The sequence below is a fragment of the Wyeomyia smithii genome, chromosome 3 (assembly GCF_029784165.1).
Source record: "Wyeomyia smithii strain HCP4-BCI-WySm-NY-G18 chromosome 3, ASM2978416v1, whole genome shotgun sequence".
Lineage (NCBI taxonomy): Eukaryota > Metazoa > Arthropoda > Insecta > Diptera > Culicidae > Wyeomyia > Wyeomyia smithii.
The window spans coordinates 112,605,655-112,624,812 of NC_073696.1; the positions used below are offsets into that span (position 1 = coordinate 112,605,655).

General features: G+C 36.8%; 1 protein-coding gene across 3 annotated transcripts in view; it reads right to left on the minus strand.

Annotated features, from left to right (window-relative positions):
• The window catches only part of LOC129730831 (germinal center kinase 1), a 62,518-nt gene that overhangs the window by 13,943 nt on the left and 29,417 nt on the right, over positions 1 to 19,158 (minus strand). For all 3 annotated transcript variants that reach the window (XM_055690418.1, XM_055690417.1, XM_055690419.1), the window contains exon 3: positions 2,966 to 3,061. In XM_055690418.1, the coding sequence (XP_055546393.1) occupies positions 2,966 to 3,061 (96 nt within the window). The remainder of the gene's footprint in view (positions 1 to 2,965; positions 3,062 to 19,158) is intronic.

The window sequence follows — 19,158 nt, forward strand, 5'->3', positions numbered from 1 at the left end:
ACTGAACCGATTCAGCCAATCTAGCGCATTTATGGCGCACCAGGACCAGGCTTCGGAAAAGTACTGCGGTGTGACAATATACTGAAGACTGGTCTTTTTTACTATAGCAGCCTCATGAATAAGCTATTCATGAGAGCTTACATACAACTAAAGCTTACACAGGCAACGAAGCTGTCTTGTGTAGCACATGACAGCTCATTCTTACACATGTATTTTGTTTGTTGGGACATGACATTCTAGTTTGTCCTTTTTGGGATGTCTTGTTGGTTTAGCTTGCGCTGTTGACAGCTCGCTGATCGGCTGCGGCTGTCATCGATGAAAGTGGAATCGCACTTCCTCCATAATGAATACGAAGTAAACCATCTCATACGTTTCCTCATATTAATTCCCACGTGAGAAAAAACGCCCCGTTTTCATTTGACTCTCGCGAATCATAGTTACCTGGATTTGTGCCGAAAGAGGTCACGCTGTATGGGCTGTCATTAGCGACAGCTTGGAAGAACCAAAAAAGATACGGAGATGAAAAATGACAGCCCGCTTGGCATTGCATGTGTGCATTGTCGTCAATGGTTGCCGGGCTGTGTATCAAACGTATGGGAAGCAGGGAGAGCTGTGCAATACAATGAGAGCCGAATTAGTTTAAAATTTGGTATTATGGAAAGACAATACTTTTTGAAAGGATGACTAGGACAATGATCTGGAACTGTGGCAAAGAACGGTTTGGAGCGTATTATCCAGGAGCGTAAGAAGTTTTGAACATCTTCAACGGCGGTGTACCTGATCTCTGATCCACGAGAAACTACCTACGAAAAATTGACGGGCAAGAAGTCTGATCTATCGAACCTACGTGTATCTGGGTCGAAGGCGATGGCCCATGTACTCAAGGTGAAGCTCAAGAAATGGAATGCTAAATCGATGCCGTGTGTCTTGGTCGATCACACGGAATGCTCCAAGATGAATCGAGTATATAGCACAGTGAATAATAAGGTGTTCAAAAGTCGAGACCTCATCAGTGTCAAGTAAATTAGTGTTAGTATCCGACGAGCAACTAAGTGGGGACGAAGATACGTAGACGAAGGAGGCGGCAGAGAGGAGGTTCGCATTGAATTTCACGTTGGTGGTGTGCCAGTCGGGCTTGGAAACCGGCCGGGCTCCTCTCGTATTTCTCTAAAATCCTAGTCTAAGGCACAGCACGAGATATCGCAAGGGTCCAGGTAAATATTCTGATTTCCATGTGACATACAGCGTCCTTCTTCAAAAATTTGCCCCTTAACAGGTACGTTATAAATCGGACAAACGGTTCCAGTCCGGAGGTTAGGTTATCACTGCTCTTTCGTCAGACTTGAAAGAAATAAAACTGTTGATCAGCAATATAATTCTGAGCACGTAGGGCGCCCAGTTGGAGGTAAGTTTAATTTTATTTCCGATAGTGACAGCCATCTCTCGCTGACTTACAATCCACAGATCTTGGCAGATCTAGAAACAGTATAGCAAGCACTCAATTGGCGGGTTCTCTACCAGTGGGTATCAGTCATATAAACGAAATACCAGGTACTACGCGTTAACGAAACTTGGACTCTCATGAACCTAGCGAAAGAAAGAAAGACTTTGATGATCAAGATAACGAACGATGATTAAGATAACGAACGCCAATGAGATTAACGAACGCCAATGAGATTAGCGACCGCTACAAGTAAGGGCTTGTGCTAAAGGGTTTTTCGTAAGTCAGAGGTATGGATTACAGTGAAACTTTTCGCCTGTCGTCTGGTATTCAACAATTCGCTATCTCCTGGCGATGGGGACGCAGTATAATCTGCAAGTACAACAAATGGTCCAGGGCGATTTGGACAACGAGGAACAGTCAGAGGGTTCCAGAATAAGCGTGCACCACATAAGATTTGCATACTTAGTAAGGGCCTCTACGATCCACAGAAGCCAAGCAGGGTATGGAACAAAAACTGGAGTAAAAGCTGCGTCGCATGGGAGTTATTTGTTCGAAGTAGAAGCTACGCAGCCGCAAGATTACAGAGTCCGCTTTGACAAGCGGATGGTCGTGGATTCGAATCAGGGCCATTCGATATCAAAGCACTTAAGCATAGAATAATTTTCAAGCTCCCCACTTATCCTTCCTTCTCGTATAATACTTGTGACTTACTCTTGACAAAGGAAGTTCCAGCAAAAATTGACTAGCATTGGATATGTGATAAAATGGATATGTGATAAAAATATTGTCTCTTCTAAAAAAGCAAAGCAAAGCCTTGGTGCTACATTCCGTAACGGAGCTCGACCTTCTGTTTATTATACACAGACTTCGCAGCCAACTGTTAAGTGTACAGGACAATTGCGGGGCTAGCGCTACGATCCTACTGACACTAACAGTCACTCCCGAGCCGAGACTCGAACCTACGACGACTGGCTTGTTAGACCAGCATCGTACCTCGAGACCAGCTGAAGAGGCTATTGTCTCTTCTACTTATTCCATTAATTAACTCTAATAATTGATCAAAATATACCCGCGAGGTTGAGAATGACCTTCAACAGGATTTTCAACAACAATGGAAACCTGTTTCACCGTTACTCGAGTGAAATGCCACTGTAACCGTATCAACTTGTTCCAGTTGACCTAAACAATCGATTAAGTTGCCCAAACCTTCTGAATAAGGAGAATACTTTTTGTAAATTTTAAAAGTTTACTTTTCAAGGTGATAACCTTTTTAGAAGGTTGCGTAAACATTTAAGATTCTGTTTACTAATAGCTCTCCTATGAAAGTTCCACAAAAAAAATCGAGATCGCTTTCGATTATCAATGCACGAAACAATAGGTTCTGTAAAGTAAAACATTTAAGAAAATTTTTAAAACAATGCAAAACGAGCCAAAACAGGGTGCTCTTCCAACTCCCCAAATAAAACGCGCCAATTCATCCTGCTATAGTTACAACATCACGGTCGATGTCCTCCCACTCACCTGCTGCGTCCTATTGTCAACGCCTTTGAATACTTCGCCGAAAGATCCCTTGCCGATACGTTCCTGCTTGGTGAAAATTAGTTCCGGGTCGACTTTCTGTAACGAGACAAGAGGAAAAATAAATAATGAGTGATGCTTTCCGAATGCCATGGGCAGTAGCGCGCGCACACACAAGGGCGAAAGATCAGTCGGCTAACACATGGAGCAGACAGACTCCGCAATAATTTAATTAAAAAGTTTTCAATTAAAATTTAATTCGTTTAGTACCACTGTGGAGTGATTCGCTCGTGAAAGGCAAATAAATGAGAAATGGTTCATGGGCTGTGGCCCGAGAACGATGATTTCGTTTTTCATCAGCAATTGCACCCGAGAGGGAAATCAAATATTCGTGCTTATGGAAGCGTGTTGATATGGTAACGACTGTGACATGAACAGATTGGGAGTAATTCTCAATAGTCGGTCTGAATTCTAAATACCCTGTGGGTTGGGAACAATATCTCATTACCAATTCCCGGCTGATCGGAGGTATTTGAAATGGCTTTATAATTAAATTTTTCCACTCATCAATTGGTATAAAGTATGAAGATAGACACACGATAATTGATGCGCACTTGTCTTACATATTTAACCTTCGAAGGAACTTTCGCGGACTTGGAAACGAGACGATTTTAAATTGAAGTCTTACCATAGTACATGACTAGTGAACACGCACATACAATGCAACGCAGTAATAGGCTGTGAACGGCTAGGCAGACAAAAAATGAAAGTTAAATTATAGCGTTTATGATCCCCGGTCTGTGTGGTCGACCCCTGGTGTTACTATTTCTGCCCTATTGTGATCTGGTAGAGGCTTTACGTGTGTTTAAAAAACGTTTGATTCGCTGGCATACAAACTTCTTCTTATTAGTATTACAACTTGAGAAGGTTGTTTTTCGTGATACTGAAAATTGAAATTGATTAGGAACAGCAATATTGAAAGGTAACAACATAAACAGGGATCTAGACAAATTATATACGGTAGTAAGGAGTTGCGAGATATCTTTAGAGTGTACAAACCAATGAAACTTTTTAACCTAAACTCTAAACCCAATAATTTCGAGCACTAAAAGGCGACTGTCAGCGGCCCAGCGATTTACGAGCGATTAGATGGGGCACAGCTCGCGATTTCGTAAATCACGCTCAACGGCGCAGCAAGAATGCTCGTCTATGTGGTTAGAAGGGCTTAGCCTTCACTTTTGGTCTACTTTAAAAAGCAAAATAAACTACGCGGTATATGCTAGACTGACGTCCATTCCTCATTACGTTCTGTCGCGTGCTAGTAGCTAGCAGCAAGGCGCGGAACGAAAAACCTTGAAGTCAGCAGAACTGACCGTCGTTACTATTGCGTGAACAATAGGTCAATGAAAATTATTTTATTGGTTTCCTGGTTTACGCCAGCTAGCTGCTTGCGGGAGAGACCACAGCATAGCAGTCCTTCCATTTGGCTAGCGCCGCGGTACAGCATGATGCAACGGAAAATAATGAACAGCCGATTTTATCGCAGTCGACTCACCACAGCAGCAACCGCCCCGAGAAGAATAACTTGGGGGCATTGACAAGTAATTCCGAAAGCCACCGCAACCGCAATGTTGTGCAGTGACTTGACCTCATTAGTCTAGAGAGCACTTAGTATTCTGGGAGGAGTGTGTGATGCATGCAATTGCTGTCGCCGAATTATGAGTCACTTTAACAGCGGCACGACATCCGACCGGGGAGTGCTGCGTTGCCTCGGTTCAAAATCCTTGGTTTTGCTGAAACCAGAGAACACTCCTTGTTTTGAACACGGTCGCAGCTTCATGTAATGCGCTATTGTTTGGCTGCAGGTACCAGCAACGGTATATGACTGCACTTTATTCCATTGTCGTATGTTTGAAATTCTCATGCGATGCGTACTGTTTGTGAAGAAAAAACCTTTTTCTGTACTCGTAGATAATTTCGCTTCTATCGGAGATAAAGCACACCTATTCTAGTAAAAACATCAAGAATCTTTAGGTTGTTAAATATTATTCTAGTCCTCAAATTTATAATATATTTTGTCGTGTAGTCACTAACCCATGAGTGAAATAAAAGCTATAAGAGCCAGTACTATTACGAAACCTGCACAGCAACTAGTTTTTAGCACATTTTGCCTTTTTGGAACACAATAAAAGATTGTACTTCGGGGAAAAATTGATTAGCCATCGTCGGTACTATAGATGGATTTCTCGCTAATTGAGCTGTGGGATTGGTAGCACCCTCTCTAAATCATGTGAAATTTTGTACGTGTTAAAACTGTGTTACTCATTTGTTTTATTTCCAAAATCTGCTCATTTTCATTGAGTTTCGAGCTGTATACTGTATGTTATAATAAGTTATATTAGTACCCGATATTGCTCGGTATTCAAATACACCTTTCGTGAAATTGATTCCGTTATAATTGTACATCACTTGCTTGGAAGCTGGCGCATCCTCGAAATTTCGTGAAAAAAGAAACAAGGCTATTAAAGCTCTTTCAAAAATTGCTCACGCAGGAGGAAATTATAAAATCTCGAGTTGTTGATTATTTATTCATATTTTTTTAATCAAATCCAAAAATAATTCAGATAATAGAAAATCGCCCACGACAGCATACTTACAGCGCAAAAAATGGACAGCATATGATGATTAAATGCAGGTTTTTGACTGTGGAATTTGCCAGATTGACAGCATTCAGATAAATATGTCTGTTATCATTTTATGACGCATTTCGAGTGTCGAATGTAAATTACAAATTTAGTATCCAGACAAACAAATTATTTTGAGCTATCGTTATGGTTGTTTTACCATACGAATTTTTCATTAGTCGAATCTAACAAAATATTCAAATACGTCCTCTTCGATCGATTTTCTTGGTCGATTTAAGATTTTATTGACGTTTCTCCATTAGCAACATATGCTAACAAGGTTTTGGTTTAGAACATTACATTGAACCCTTTATCAAATTGGGCAAAGAACATGTCATTAAATGTAATAAATAAACATTGGCGGTTGATCCACAATTGATTAATGCGATAAGACCTTTTTAGAAACTTCCGAGAAATATTTGCAAAAAAGTCTTACATAGCTGACAATACCAATATTCACCATTTTAGATATTCTTATTACTTTCTGAAAGAGTCAAAAGTCATCGATAAAAATAATAGCAGTGAATGGTGTAATTGAAATATCACAGGATTCCTATTTACTTAGAATGGAAACCTTTTCTTAAAAAAGTGTTTGGTGTTGTGCGTTGATATTTCCCCATGTTCAATTTTAACATATTTTTCACTCTCTAAGTGTCACCATGCTTCCGAAATATTCCAATATTACAAAGCTTTTAGCTTTCTAGAAACTGGAAGTCGTCATCTTAGGTTTTAAAATAGTGTCGGACATCAATTTTTGGATTCACGGTATCATTCTAGTTCTGGAAGTACTAATATTGAAGTGTACAGTGCCAGTGAGGTGTTTTTTACACGGATTATTATTGTTCGTTTTTTATACGCGGCTTTTCACGCGATATATTACAATAATATGGATCATTTGTACGCGATTTTTCAAATAACGCGAATTATTTTTACGCGGTTTGTAAGATTATTGTTAAGCGATTTTGAATAACTTATAACTTATACTAGAAAGTAAACAAAATGAAATAAAGTAAAATAAAGTAAAAAGTTAATCGAAAGAGATTTTCTGTTTGTCTAATTTTTTCAATATATATGTTTAATAGGGGAATCCCAAGTAACAAAACGGGTTTTATCAAAGTTTTATAGCGCTGTTTTGGCTTTATTGAGCGCTATAAAACTTTGATAAAACCAGTATTGTTACTAGGGATTGCTACATTATTCATCTCGTTAAGCCGATATTCACGAAAAATGCACGGATTAAACACCAAATTTTTACGAAATCATTAAACAAATTGACCAAATACGCTTTAGTGCTCTTATGGAATCGTTCAGCATTGTATATTTAGTAAACTTAGCTAGATTTATCCTGAATTTTGTAAAACAAACCATTTTTCACAACGCTTCTATATCCATCTCAAAACTTGAATCACTGCTGAATTAATCATATCACGACGCCCCCATATTCATCACACTGGTAATCATGAATGAATCACATTATCATAAATGAACGTAGCCGCAGCCCGTCGTAGTAGGTTACCTAGATATCCGCCGTAGTTGTTTACGTGCAAAATTGGTAACCTAGGTAACAACTGCAGTGCTGTCGATGCATGTCAATTATGTCGGAATAATTTGACATTTCTTTATGATTTTTTTCGTATTAACAGAACCTGATTTGGCAACTTTTGATTTTCTTTAACGCAGTGAAAATAGATTAAAATGCATACAGTTGAAATTGAGGATTTTGAAAAATTCATCTCATATATTTCTGCTAGTTCAAGCTTGTTTTTGAAAATTTGAGGTGAACATTTCAAACATTAAAGTATTCTTAATGTAGTGAGTGATTTTGTTTAGTGATTAAAATAAAAAGTGGTCCCCCAGTGATGAAAAAAACTTTGGTTGGCTGCTGAGCAAGTTCCGTTGTAGCCGTATAGAGCAATGCGCGGTAGGTGATTGATATAAATGAGTTTTCGAGTGCAGATGCCCGACTATAATTTCAAATTTAGAGCTGTAGAGTGAGTTTTTGAGAATTCTACCTTATGAGAAATCTTAAGTAAACTAAGAAGAATCCATTTCATGGATAAGTAGATTGGTTTACTTAGAAAATATGCGTTTTTTTCTGTTTTTAATTGTGAATTGGTTCAAAAAGTCGACCCAAAAAAAAATCTCGGATTCGGGTCGGGTTCGGATTTTTCAGTTTCGGGTTCGAGTTTCACAAAAATAAAATTTTCGGGTTCGGGTTTGACCGAAAAAAAAGTTTCGGATTCGGGTCGGGTTTCAACCGAAAACAAAATTCGGGTACGGGTTTGAAAAAAAGCTAACCCGACCATCTCTAGTACACAAGCACGGATAAATAATAAGCATGCCACTGCTTAATAGCGGTATGCTAATATCAAAAGTAGGAATACAGCAGGATACAGGAGACATCCGGGCATAACTCACAATACATCAACGGTTCTGGTCACAGTGAGTAAGTCTATAAGTGTCATCGACAAAATACGTAATTACGTAAGGGTTTGGGGGAAGAGCGGGTGGGGGAATGTGGAAATTTCTTACAAATGCTTGCGAAAAGGGAAGAGGGGGATTCGATTACGTAAGATTAAGGAAATAAACAAAAAAAATGTTTGCAACTAAGTAAAATTATGATTAAATTCAAAAATATCTCGCTAGGAATCTAACAGATGAACCCAGGGCAGGCAGTGAATCCACCCTACCTGAATGAACTTTAGTTTGTTTACATGTTATGAACTGAGTTGATTAACTTGTTCTGTTTTTGGGGTCGAACATTCTGAAAAAAGTCCTTACGTAATTTGTGGAAGACGCCATACAAGGAAAAAGTAAAAGTCGAGTGGTTAGAAGTATTATTTTAAAAAATAAATAAAATTTGGCGGTAAATTGTAAAAATTAGAGTCATAAGATTAATATAGGTGTTGAGAAGAATATAGGAGGTGCGCGATGTAAATGTAATCTTTAGGCTGGAATTGCCCACCAAACACTCATCTGTTTGCTTAACTCAGCAAACAAAGAATTGTGTGCGTACCAGCCTTTTTAAAAAAGGTTAGCAGTCAAAACTATGAGCAATATTCAAGTACCATTAGTATTCCTGATCCATAACTCAAGAAAATATTTAGGACGGCCGCCTAACAGGACCGAAATAGGTCTTTTACTCTACATAACAAAAATATTTTGTAGGTAAGTGTTGAATTTCTGAACACAATCACAATACCAAAACCTGACTTTTGTATCCTACGTTCGAGTATTTATTCCTAATGATAAGTTGAATTTGTAATCTTTCCTATTAGCGAAAAGTATAAAAATTACTCTACGATTGCCAGACAATAATCGAGAGTAATCTGAGAGACTGGGCTGATTGTGGCGCGCATTAGATGTCAACATTCAATCTCTGGTAGATAGACAGTTTACAACCTATTGACGCCAGCGATCGTGATCGATGAAATACAGCATTCTGTCTCAATCGCAGCATTCAGAATTCACGTAACAATTCAATGCTTAATTTGCTCGCTGCAAGACGTGCAATTCCAAACTGTTAACTTAGTTTAATGATATTGTGTAGGGTAAACTGGGGTGAATATGAAGCACACAATTTGCATTTTTTATTTTATATGAAGTGGACTGGTATGAGAAAGTTAATTCGCGTATAACTATGTACATACTTACAGGTAAAACAAAGTTTACTTTTACTGTTTTTCACTTTCATTCAAAAAGAACCATCGAGTTTATATAACATATAACAGACAGCTGACGCTGGAAAACCTTGGCAGAATGGTGGTACTACCAGACGTGACAATACAATCGATCGCTCTTTCAGCGGAGAGGTAGAAAGGAACACCAGTTGGCCTCTGCCATTCCGAGTTTCGGCGATGCATAGCGGGGTGTACGGGAAATTAGTTCAGTGGAAAATAACTCCAATGAGAAGGCATTTTGTTTCGCTGGAATTGGTATCTGTACCTACAGCTATATAACCTCAGCAACGGGAATTAGGTTGTGTATAATTTTACTGCGAACTAATAATCTACTGCCTTCGTAGCTACGTTTGAGTTGAAAAAAGTGATCGTCTGAAGCTAGCATAGACTGCGAGGCTAGAACTGATGTTTTTTGTTTACAAACGGATCCGTTCCCGAGGCTGTCAGCCAGTGGAACAGCTCGAGAAGATCGTGTTTCACAGCACAGATCTTAGAATGCAATGATTGGTGCAGCAATTAGAGGTGAGCGCATTTTTACAACTTTGAAAGTGGAAGTTGATTGTCGTGTAATCTGGATTTAATCGACAAACGAAAGATAATATACACTGTGGAAAAGAATTTGTTAACGTAGACACATCCTAAGCAGACGCATCAAAAATATAACAATACGTTACAACGATTATCACATTCAGTGAATTGATTTGTAGAAGACGCCCGCCCATGCCACGACCTGCAGATAATGATCTTTACTAGAATCGTTTGCAATTAGAGAATTGGCCAATAAATGTTCAAATTGCAAAATATGGCGTCGGTCTTAAGTGGCCGGTCTTGTAATACATCTTGCTCTCGACAACGCAAACGCGTATCCTGTTTGAAACATTAATTTCCCTAATTGATGACGATAAAATCAGCGCGTGTAAAACTTCTGATCAATCAGTTGTTGTTATCAACTTTATCTTTCTTCACAATAAACCGAAGCCGGTACTTAGAAATGGTTTCATCGTAAAGTCATTTTTTCTTCTTCCACCATTGCTGTAGTAAAATTAAAAGACTATGTACTGTATATAACCCTTAGAAATGCAATGTTAGAAAAGTGCAAGCAAAAACCGAATGCGGAAGGAAAAAAATCTATTTCCTATTCACAAGACAACCAGGAAAAGAGCTTATCGATTTGACGGTCTTCATGCAGCCTTCTAGATACGGGGCTCGGTCTTGGTGATATGATTAGAATTCAGTTGAAAGGAGTTTTTTATTAAATTTACCTCGAAAAGAGTAAAAAAGTTCACAGCGAACTGCACGTGATAGATTGTTGGTGATACTTCGACGGTCGGAAGCGAATTTTAGTATAGTTGCAACGACTTTTACATTGTTATGTGATTTGTAAATTAGTTTGCTGCACAAATTTGATAAAACAAAAACAATTTTCTTATCTAAACCTTAGGAACTTACATAACTCATAATTAAATCAGGTTAACGTTATAACCTCTTTAATAAATTTTATATGACAACTATAACAATTTGCTGTAATAATAATTAAAAAGTGGAGATGGAGAGATTACAGTCGACTGTTGACATGCAGTATACACATATATTGGCAATAAAACAAACATGTGTACATAAAACTGGTCAGCTCTATAACATTGATTGCTACTGTGTAATCTATCATTATAGAATAACGTGAAGCTTTAAAGTAACAAAATAACAATTTCCTGAATTAAAGCGACATTGTTTAGATTACTCTACCGCTGTGTAATACATAAATAAACAGTAAATAATTAAAAAATTATCGAGTTTTAGAATGCTTTCTGCCGAATAACCCCCAAGCAAATAGTTATAACACACGTAAAGTGTAATACGTTTCCTTCAGAGTTATATACAGTCAAAACATCTACTGAATTGCACATTGCTCAATCGGAAGCTTGGCCGATTGAAATTCGATTGAAATCGGAAGCTGGCTGTGTTGTTGGCTCGATTGAGGAAACATCTGAACCAACCGAACCGTACGTACACGCTACGAACAAGGCGAGGGCGAGCGATACTTGTAGCTGTACCACCTATACGTATTTATGTATAAACGAATGTAACAACCCGCGAACACACTCAATCGATCAATCTCGAACTGTTTAGCTTAACCTGCTTCCACGCAGATGATGCTCTGCTCCAGATCGCACCGATAGCAGCTACTATGTAACAACCCACTATCGGTTGTGAATATCGACCTGTAGCGAGGGCTGAAAAAACTTCCAAGTACATGTATTAGAATTGAAATAAAAAAAACGCATCTGATGGTTCATCAATCAAAAAACTTCGTGAATGAAATAAAATATATCTTAAAATATTTTTTAAACAATATCGATGAATTTGTGTACCTTAATCACTACATACAGAAGGAGTGAATCAAGTGGGTTCATGGTTTCTGTGAATGATTTAGCATGAAAGAATAATATGATGATTCATTGACCTGTTCCAACGATTTTAGTAATGAATTATATGCCTCAGAACCATCAAAATTAACGCCGAGATTTTAAGTCGATTCTTTGTGGTAGCTTCAAATTCAAATATTTTTCCATTTTCCCAAGCATTGTAAAAAAATTTAATGTTTATTGATAATACCCTAGTTGACCACGTGATTCGACGTTCTTATTATAGGTCACCAAATGTGCAATTCTTGGTTAGAAACGTTACTTTTATTTTCATAAAGATGATATTTAAGTTTCCAAAATTGAAACCAAATTAAATAATATGTTCCGAGATGTATTTGTTAAACTAAAAGATATCTTCATTCTTTTATCTTTAGCTGTTTGAAAATGTCTGGTTTTGAGCGAAATAATCGACATTTGCAGGATTTTTTTTTTCATTTCACTCAAAGAAAATGGCGACTTGAGCGCATCGAACGCAGGAACAGTGTGCTTCGGTATTAGGAATTACCCACCAAGCTATTTCCAAACGCTATGCATGCTGTTTCAAGATAAAGCAGTATTTTTATTAGAAAAAAAAACAGCGAGAACTTCGTGTCGCACTCAGTTAATACAAAAATTTGGCTCAAAGCAAAATAGGGGCCCTGGAAGCCTCAAGGTTACTTATTTCGCTTTGACATACGAGTTCGAATCTTTGTAGAATCAGACTGTTCTGTGTCAGAAAAGGACTCTTAGGCATGGGATTATTCCCCTACTTGACCCTGTGTATTCAGACAATTGTATAAAATGAAATTTTATACTTTTCTTTAGACAAAAATATGCCGAAGAGAAAAAACACACTAAAGAAGTGCGGTGTATATTTTTTTTTTATTAAAACACACGAATTATTCCACTAAGTGGTGTGATCTCGCTTTTTTCATCCGAGCCTTGTTCGTTAGAATAGAACAGCACGTCCACTTCAATTCTGAAAAAAAAATACCTAGCAACTTAACAATTTCTACACCTTTATTTGAACAAAATTATGATTTTTTGCCAACCTACAGTGCAACTTTACTAAATTTTTCTACATAAAAACGGATTTATGTCTGTCTGCCTGATCCTTACAGACTTCAAGATAACTGAACCGATCGGCGTGAAAATTAGTATGTAGGGGTTTCCAGGGTCGAGGATGATTTGTATGGGAGCGTTCCCATACAAATTAAACACAAATTATGGCATAATCCTTTCCGACCAAGCCGACACAATTGTGTACGTAACAAGTGATTTGAAATGAAACTAAACCGAAGTGATTCCTTGTTTGTTCCGGATTTTTATTTTTAGTAGCAGTTGTGATATCCCAGACGGTCTCGAGGTACAATGCTAACAAGCCAGTCGTCGTAGGTTCGAGGCTCGGCACGGGAAAGACTGTTAGTTAGCCCCGCAATGGTCCTGTACACTGAACAGTTGGTTACGAAGTCTGTATATGAACAAAAGAGAAGGTCGAGTTTCGAATTGGAATATAGGCTTTGCTTTTAGCAGTTACGATATTGACACAGCATTGTGAGCGATAAAACAATGAACTTGGAATATTTCGTTTTAGTCGCCTTCTACCTGCACATTTATGTGGGCTCGAATGAAAAGAGATAACTCGAGAACCAATCGAGTAAATGGTACCAAATTTGACATGTAAGTTTTTTGGTGGCCTTTCTCTAAATGGTTTTTGAATACGAGAGATGTTTCTATGGTGGTTCATACCTCACACACTGTTTCCAAAGCTGCAAAAACGTGATTGAAATTATTTTGACCCAAAAAACTTGATTTACCACAGCGTCTTCAGTAAAGTTGTTCCATCATTTATTCTTCGTGTTATAGAAGTTACAGTTTTGTGATCAATCCACTTAATAGTGAAAAGCGGATTTTATTTTTTTTCATTTTTGCACATAAAAATTCATCGTCTTCGGCAAAGTTGTAGCACATTTTATAAGAAACAACTTTGTCGAAGACACCATATTTCTATCTGCCTATTTAAATGGACTTATGTGGAGTTTTCTACAGATTGCCACTAAAAATCGGTTTTAGTAGTGATTTTCTATAATTTTTTTTAATTATCTACAATGTTGTTTGCTATTATAAAACAAACAATGTCTGCGAAGAAAGTTTATTTTTATCTCACATATTTCTCTGGTTATTGACGATTTTTATCAAACAAAGCATTAATTTACTAACAGGTTTCTTCAAAATCTGCAAATATCTGCAGACTAAACTATTTCCATCATAAAGTATAACTAAAACATCATTCAATCCAGATATAAGCATTTGTCTCTCGCTGTCTCCTGTGTTTATATCTGTATGTAAATTGGTGCTCTATTTTAACAGAAATCTTCAATAACTAAATAATTATAAGAGATAGAAATAAGCTTTCTTTGGTGAACTCATGTGTTTTATTTTACTGAATAACATTGTAGAACATTGAAAATTTTTAGAAAATCACTATAATAAGTTATATAAAAAATGATTTTGAGGGGCATTCTACAGAAAACTTCACAATAGTTAATTTAAATTGGCAGATAGAAATATGGTGTGTTCGACAAAGTTGTTTTTTATAAAATGTGCTAAAACTATACTCAGCAAAGTGGATTTTTATATGCAAAAATGAAAAAAAAATAAAATTCGTTTCTCTCTTTTGGGTAGAATTATCACAAAATTATAATATTCATAGAATGCAGAATAATTAACAAAACAACTTTGCTGAAGATACTATGGCTCCAAAATCTTTTTTTTAGTAAAAAGTAATTAGTGTGAATTAGTGCATTATTTAAGTAGAATCGTAAATACCAAAAAATATGTGAGATAAAAATACACTTCCTTCGCAGACATTGTTTATTTTATTATAGCAAACAATGTTATAGAACATTAAAAAATTGTAGAAAATCACTACTAAAAGTTATATTTAAAAAACTGATTTTTAGTGACAATCTGTAGAAAACTCCACATAAGTCCATTTAAATAGGCAGATAGAAATATGGTGTCTTCGACAAAGTTGTTTCTCATTAAATTTACTATAACTTTGCCGAACACGATGAATTTTTATATGTAAAAATGAAAAAAAGTAAAATTCGCTTTTCACTGTTAAGTAGATAAATCACAAAACTGTAATTTCCATAACATGGAAAATAATTAATGGAACAACTTTGCTGAAGACACTGTGGCTCTAAAATCAAGTTTTTTTTGTCAAAATAATTTCGATCACGTTTTTGCCGCTTTGGAAACAGTGTGCCTCACTCATCTGAAAGTGGGAAGGCTTCCATACAGACAGAACACAAATTTCAGCTTAACTCGAGAATTATTAGAGCAAATTGATCCAAAACTGTAATATGAGGACTTTCCGATTCTACTGTGTCATTTGAAATTTTGCTGTATCTCATTAGTTTAGTAGGGATGGAGGGGGAGTGATCGATGTCAACCTTTAATGATTCTTAATCCGCTGAACCAATAATCATGATTAAATTTGGTTTATAAAAGCAATAGTAGCTGATGTATTTCAACGACATTTAATTTTATCTATTTCATTAGCGTGGCAAGCTGAGGAGAAATCTGTTATTTGTGAACTCCTGAACACCTAACTTGATCATCGTGCCTATTTGCCAATTTGTACAATACGTGGGTTCTCAAGTATGTTTCTAAGACATTTACTGTATCTCAGTACTGTAGTCCCCCTGCAGAAAGGGGTATAGATGAATAAAGGCTGTTGTAAATTCCTTTCTCGATCCCCTACGCAATTTGTGTATAGGGGTTTTCAAACACAAGGTGTGTTTTTGTAATATTGAATTTATTGTACATCAGTGGTGTAAGCAAGGGGTATTACCATGAAAATTTTTATTAATTTTTTTTTTGAATACAGCGCGCAAGCTTATGAAAATGACAGGAGACCCGATCAGTCAAAAATATCAGGATTAAAACAAATCTTGACATTTTGTTACGAACTTTTTGTATCAACTTGTGTTCTAAACTTGGTCTCGTTAAGAGTTAAAATATCAAAATTTCTATCAAAATTACTTACTAATTATTACAAATTATAGCAAGTTTTGTAAGATTTTTGGCTGAAAAAGATCAGAATTAGTTAGAATGTACAATATTTTGTAAATTGAGTAACAAATTTTGTTATAAATATGCTTTAAAAAACACACTTTTGAACATTTAAGTGTATGATAACAGAATTTGATATAATTCTGTACTTTTTATCATTCTGGCAAATCAAGAATATTACAGGCTTTGTTATTTATATCAAGTTCTGATATATTTGGGTTACCCGTTTGTTATAATCATTTGATCGGGGAGCGACTCTATACTGACGACTTTTCTCTCTTGTCACTCTAACAGCCTCATGCATAAGCTATTCATGACAGCTCACATACAGCTACATCTTACACAAGGCAAAGAAACTGTCTTGTGTTGCGTACGACAGCTCATTCTTGCGCATGTATTTTGTTCGTTCGGACATGACAGCCTAGTTTGCTCATTTTCAGGATGTCCTGCTGCTGTTGACAGCCTGCTGATCGGCTGCGGCTGTCATCGACTTGCGTTTTTTCCTTTCTCCTTTTTAACAGATCGGTGGCATATTGAATACAAAGCAAACCGTTATCATTGTTGATATTGTTTCCCACGTAAGAAAAAACGTGCTTCGAACCATCTCTCTTTCATTCTTTTATCGGCTCTACTGTCGTGAATCATAATCACCTGACATCCCGCTCGGATTCGTGTTGAAGGATATCGGAAGATTATTGGCTGTCATTTGCGACAGCTTGGAAATGCCAACAGACATAAGGAGGTGAAAAATAACAGCCCATATGGAGTTGCATGTGTGCTGTCATCAGTTGCTGTTTGACTGTTTACCGAACGTGTGGGGAGCAGAGAGAGCTGTGCAATACAATGAGAGCCGGATTAGCTTGAAAATTTGCTGTCATTATCTTGCAGTCATTTTCATAACACTGACAGCGCGTGATTCTATGATATTATTTTTTTCTTATCTTAACGTCCAAGTTAGGATGGATAAAATCTTTTGGATCCTTATTTCTTTCCAACACTGAGGTACTGCGTATCTCCAAAATTATGAGTGCTGTTGAAAAAATGTTGATAACTTTTACATGAAATACTATGCACATTGGGCTGCCCAAAAAAAAAATCGCTGTTGTAAAAGTCAAGGTACTCAGCTCTAATTTGAAAGATAATGTAATTTGTAGCATTTTTGTAGAATATTTCGACTTTCTAAAAAATTGTTTTCAGGTTGCCCAGACTTGATTTATAAAAAAAAACCTTTTCGAGCTACAAAACCACTCTTTTGCACTTTTTTCAAATCTGTTCGATGCCTACATTTTTCCATATTTTTTTTTTATTTTTGTGGGGTTGTTTCTGAATATTTTGCAATGTTTCGTTTGGCATTGCATTCAATTATTTGACTCACAGAGTCCATTGAATATCACAAAAAAGTGAATTTTTCTCATAATTTTAAAATAAATCCCCACAAAACACATGTAAAAAAAATTCGATCAAGAACTGAAATTTTTACTGCAAAGCGGGATTCAAGACGAAAATTTACATGAAAAAAGATGCTTGATATCTTATCGGGGGCTGAGATATTGGCTTAAAAACAGTAATGCTATAAATAACATAATCTTTCAATTCAGGGCTGATCACCATGACTTTTTCAACATCGATTTTTTTTGGGACACCCTAATGCACATTTGTATGCAGAAGTTTCAAGATGTTAAATTTCGATTTCTGGAAAATAACCAGAAGTTCAAAATTTGACCTAATTTTTTCAAAGAATCAAAAATTTGTATAGAAAGGTATGCTGGAAATTAGAGATGGTCGGGTTTGACGTTTTCAAACCCGTACCCGGCCCGAACCCGAATTTTTTTTTCGATCGAAACCCGTACCCGGCCCGAACCCGAATTTTTTTTTCGATCGAAACCCGACCCCGACCCGAACCCGAAATTTTTTTATTCGCTCAAATCCGAACCCGAAAATTTTTTTCTATGAAACCCGAACCCGAAATTGTGGAACCCGAACCCGAGATTTCATAGATTTTATAAGCGGGTTTCGGGTTTTCATACTCAAACCTGACCTGAACCCAAAATTTTCAAACCCGAACACGACCCGAACCCTCTACTGGAAATTATGATCGCATATCGGTTTTGCTATAATGTCGCTTAGCTCTCTTATTTCAAAGACCGCTTTTCGTGGGCTTTATAAAATATAAAAGTCTTCAACAGGCTTGTTATTCTCCTTAATTTATTATTATTCACCGTCCGCTTCATACCCAGCATGAGCGCTGTGGTAGCATTTTTTTTGTACCACATTTCTTTTCACTGCTTTGCGTTGTGTTTCAGTCGCTCGCAGAAAAATTCATACACTTGCTACTTACACCACAGCTGAGCGAAACAAAGAGTGGTGAATCACTCTAGTGATGATACAAAGAAGTACACCACGGTGCACACAGCTAATAATAAATAAATTAAATTTGATAGCATTTGAAGAGCAAACATGAGTCAAGGGCGGCTGGATTCATTTTTGTCCAGTTTCAAAGAGATGCAAAGTGAACAACGCATTCTACTTTCCTACCCAGATGTTCCCCTTTATTGATTAATGCTTAAGAGACACACAGTAAAAGCACTATAGTAAGCTCTGTTGTGTAGTTATTGTGCGTAATGTCCTTCCGTGTGAGAAAGCATACACCAGTTTATTACCTCTCTGGAGAGATATTTCAGATTTTTTTGCAAACTCTTCAGATACACATAAAGAGATTTCCTCCTACATAATAGTGATTCTCTGAGGAGAAACGTCAAGCCTTGTCTTTAAAAAACTTTTTTTTCTGGCTAATAAACTCTGGTATCTTCACGATTTTGTTCCCGCCAAACTATCCAAATACTATGTCTGTTAGATGATGCTTATAAGAAACAATATATTTTGATGTGCAAAGTAATATAAAAAAGATTGTATTTTCAATTCTATGGACTGCATTAACCATGGAAAGATCATATTTTCATGTGAGTGTGCACGACTTTCAAACTATTGAATATGCAAGTTTTTCTCCATAAATTATTGGCGAATGGTCATTACTGTGTCAATACATCGATGAGTAGCAGATACCAGAGTTTAGATTTTCACATTTTTTTATTGATTACTAATAAAATGAGAAAAAACGATGCACTGTTAGAAAAAAGTGAGCAATTTTGCTAAAAGCGGGGAATCAAATTGACGTAGACGATTTTTTCAGGGTTAACGTAAAATATGCAATCAGGTATTTTTCACGCGAGGGATACGTTCCAAATTTGTATGGAACCGCGTAAAAAAGACTAAATCGAGTTGAAAAAATAAAGTAGAAAATCGTCTCAGAACGTTTGAACTTTGACTGAATATGATAGAGGTCTAAAGGC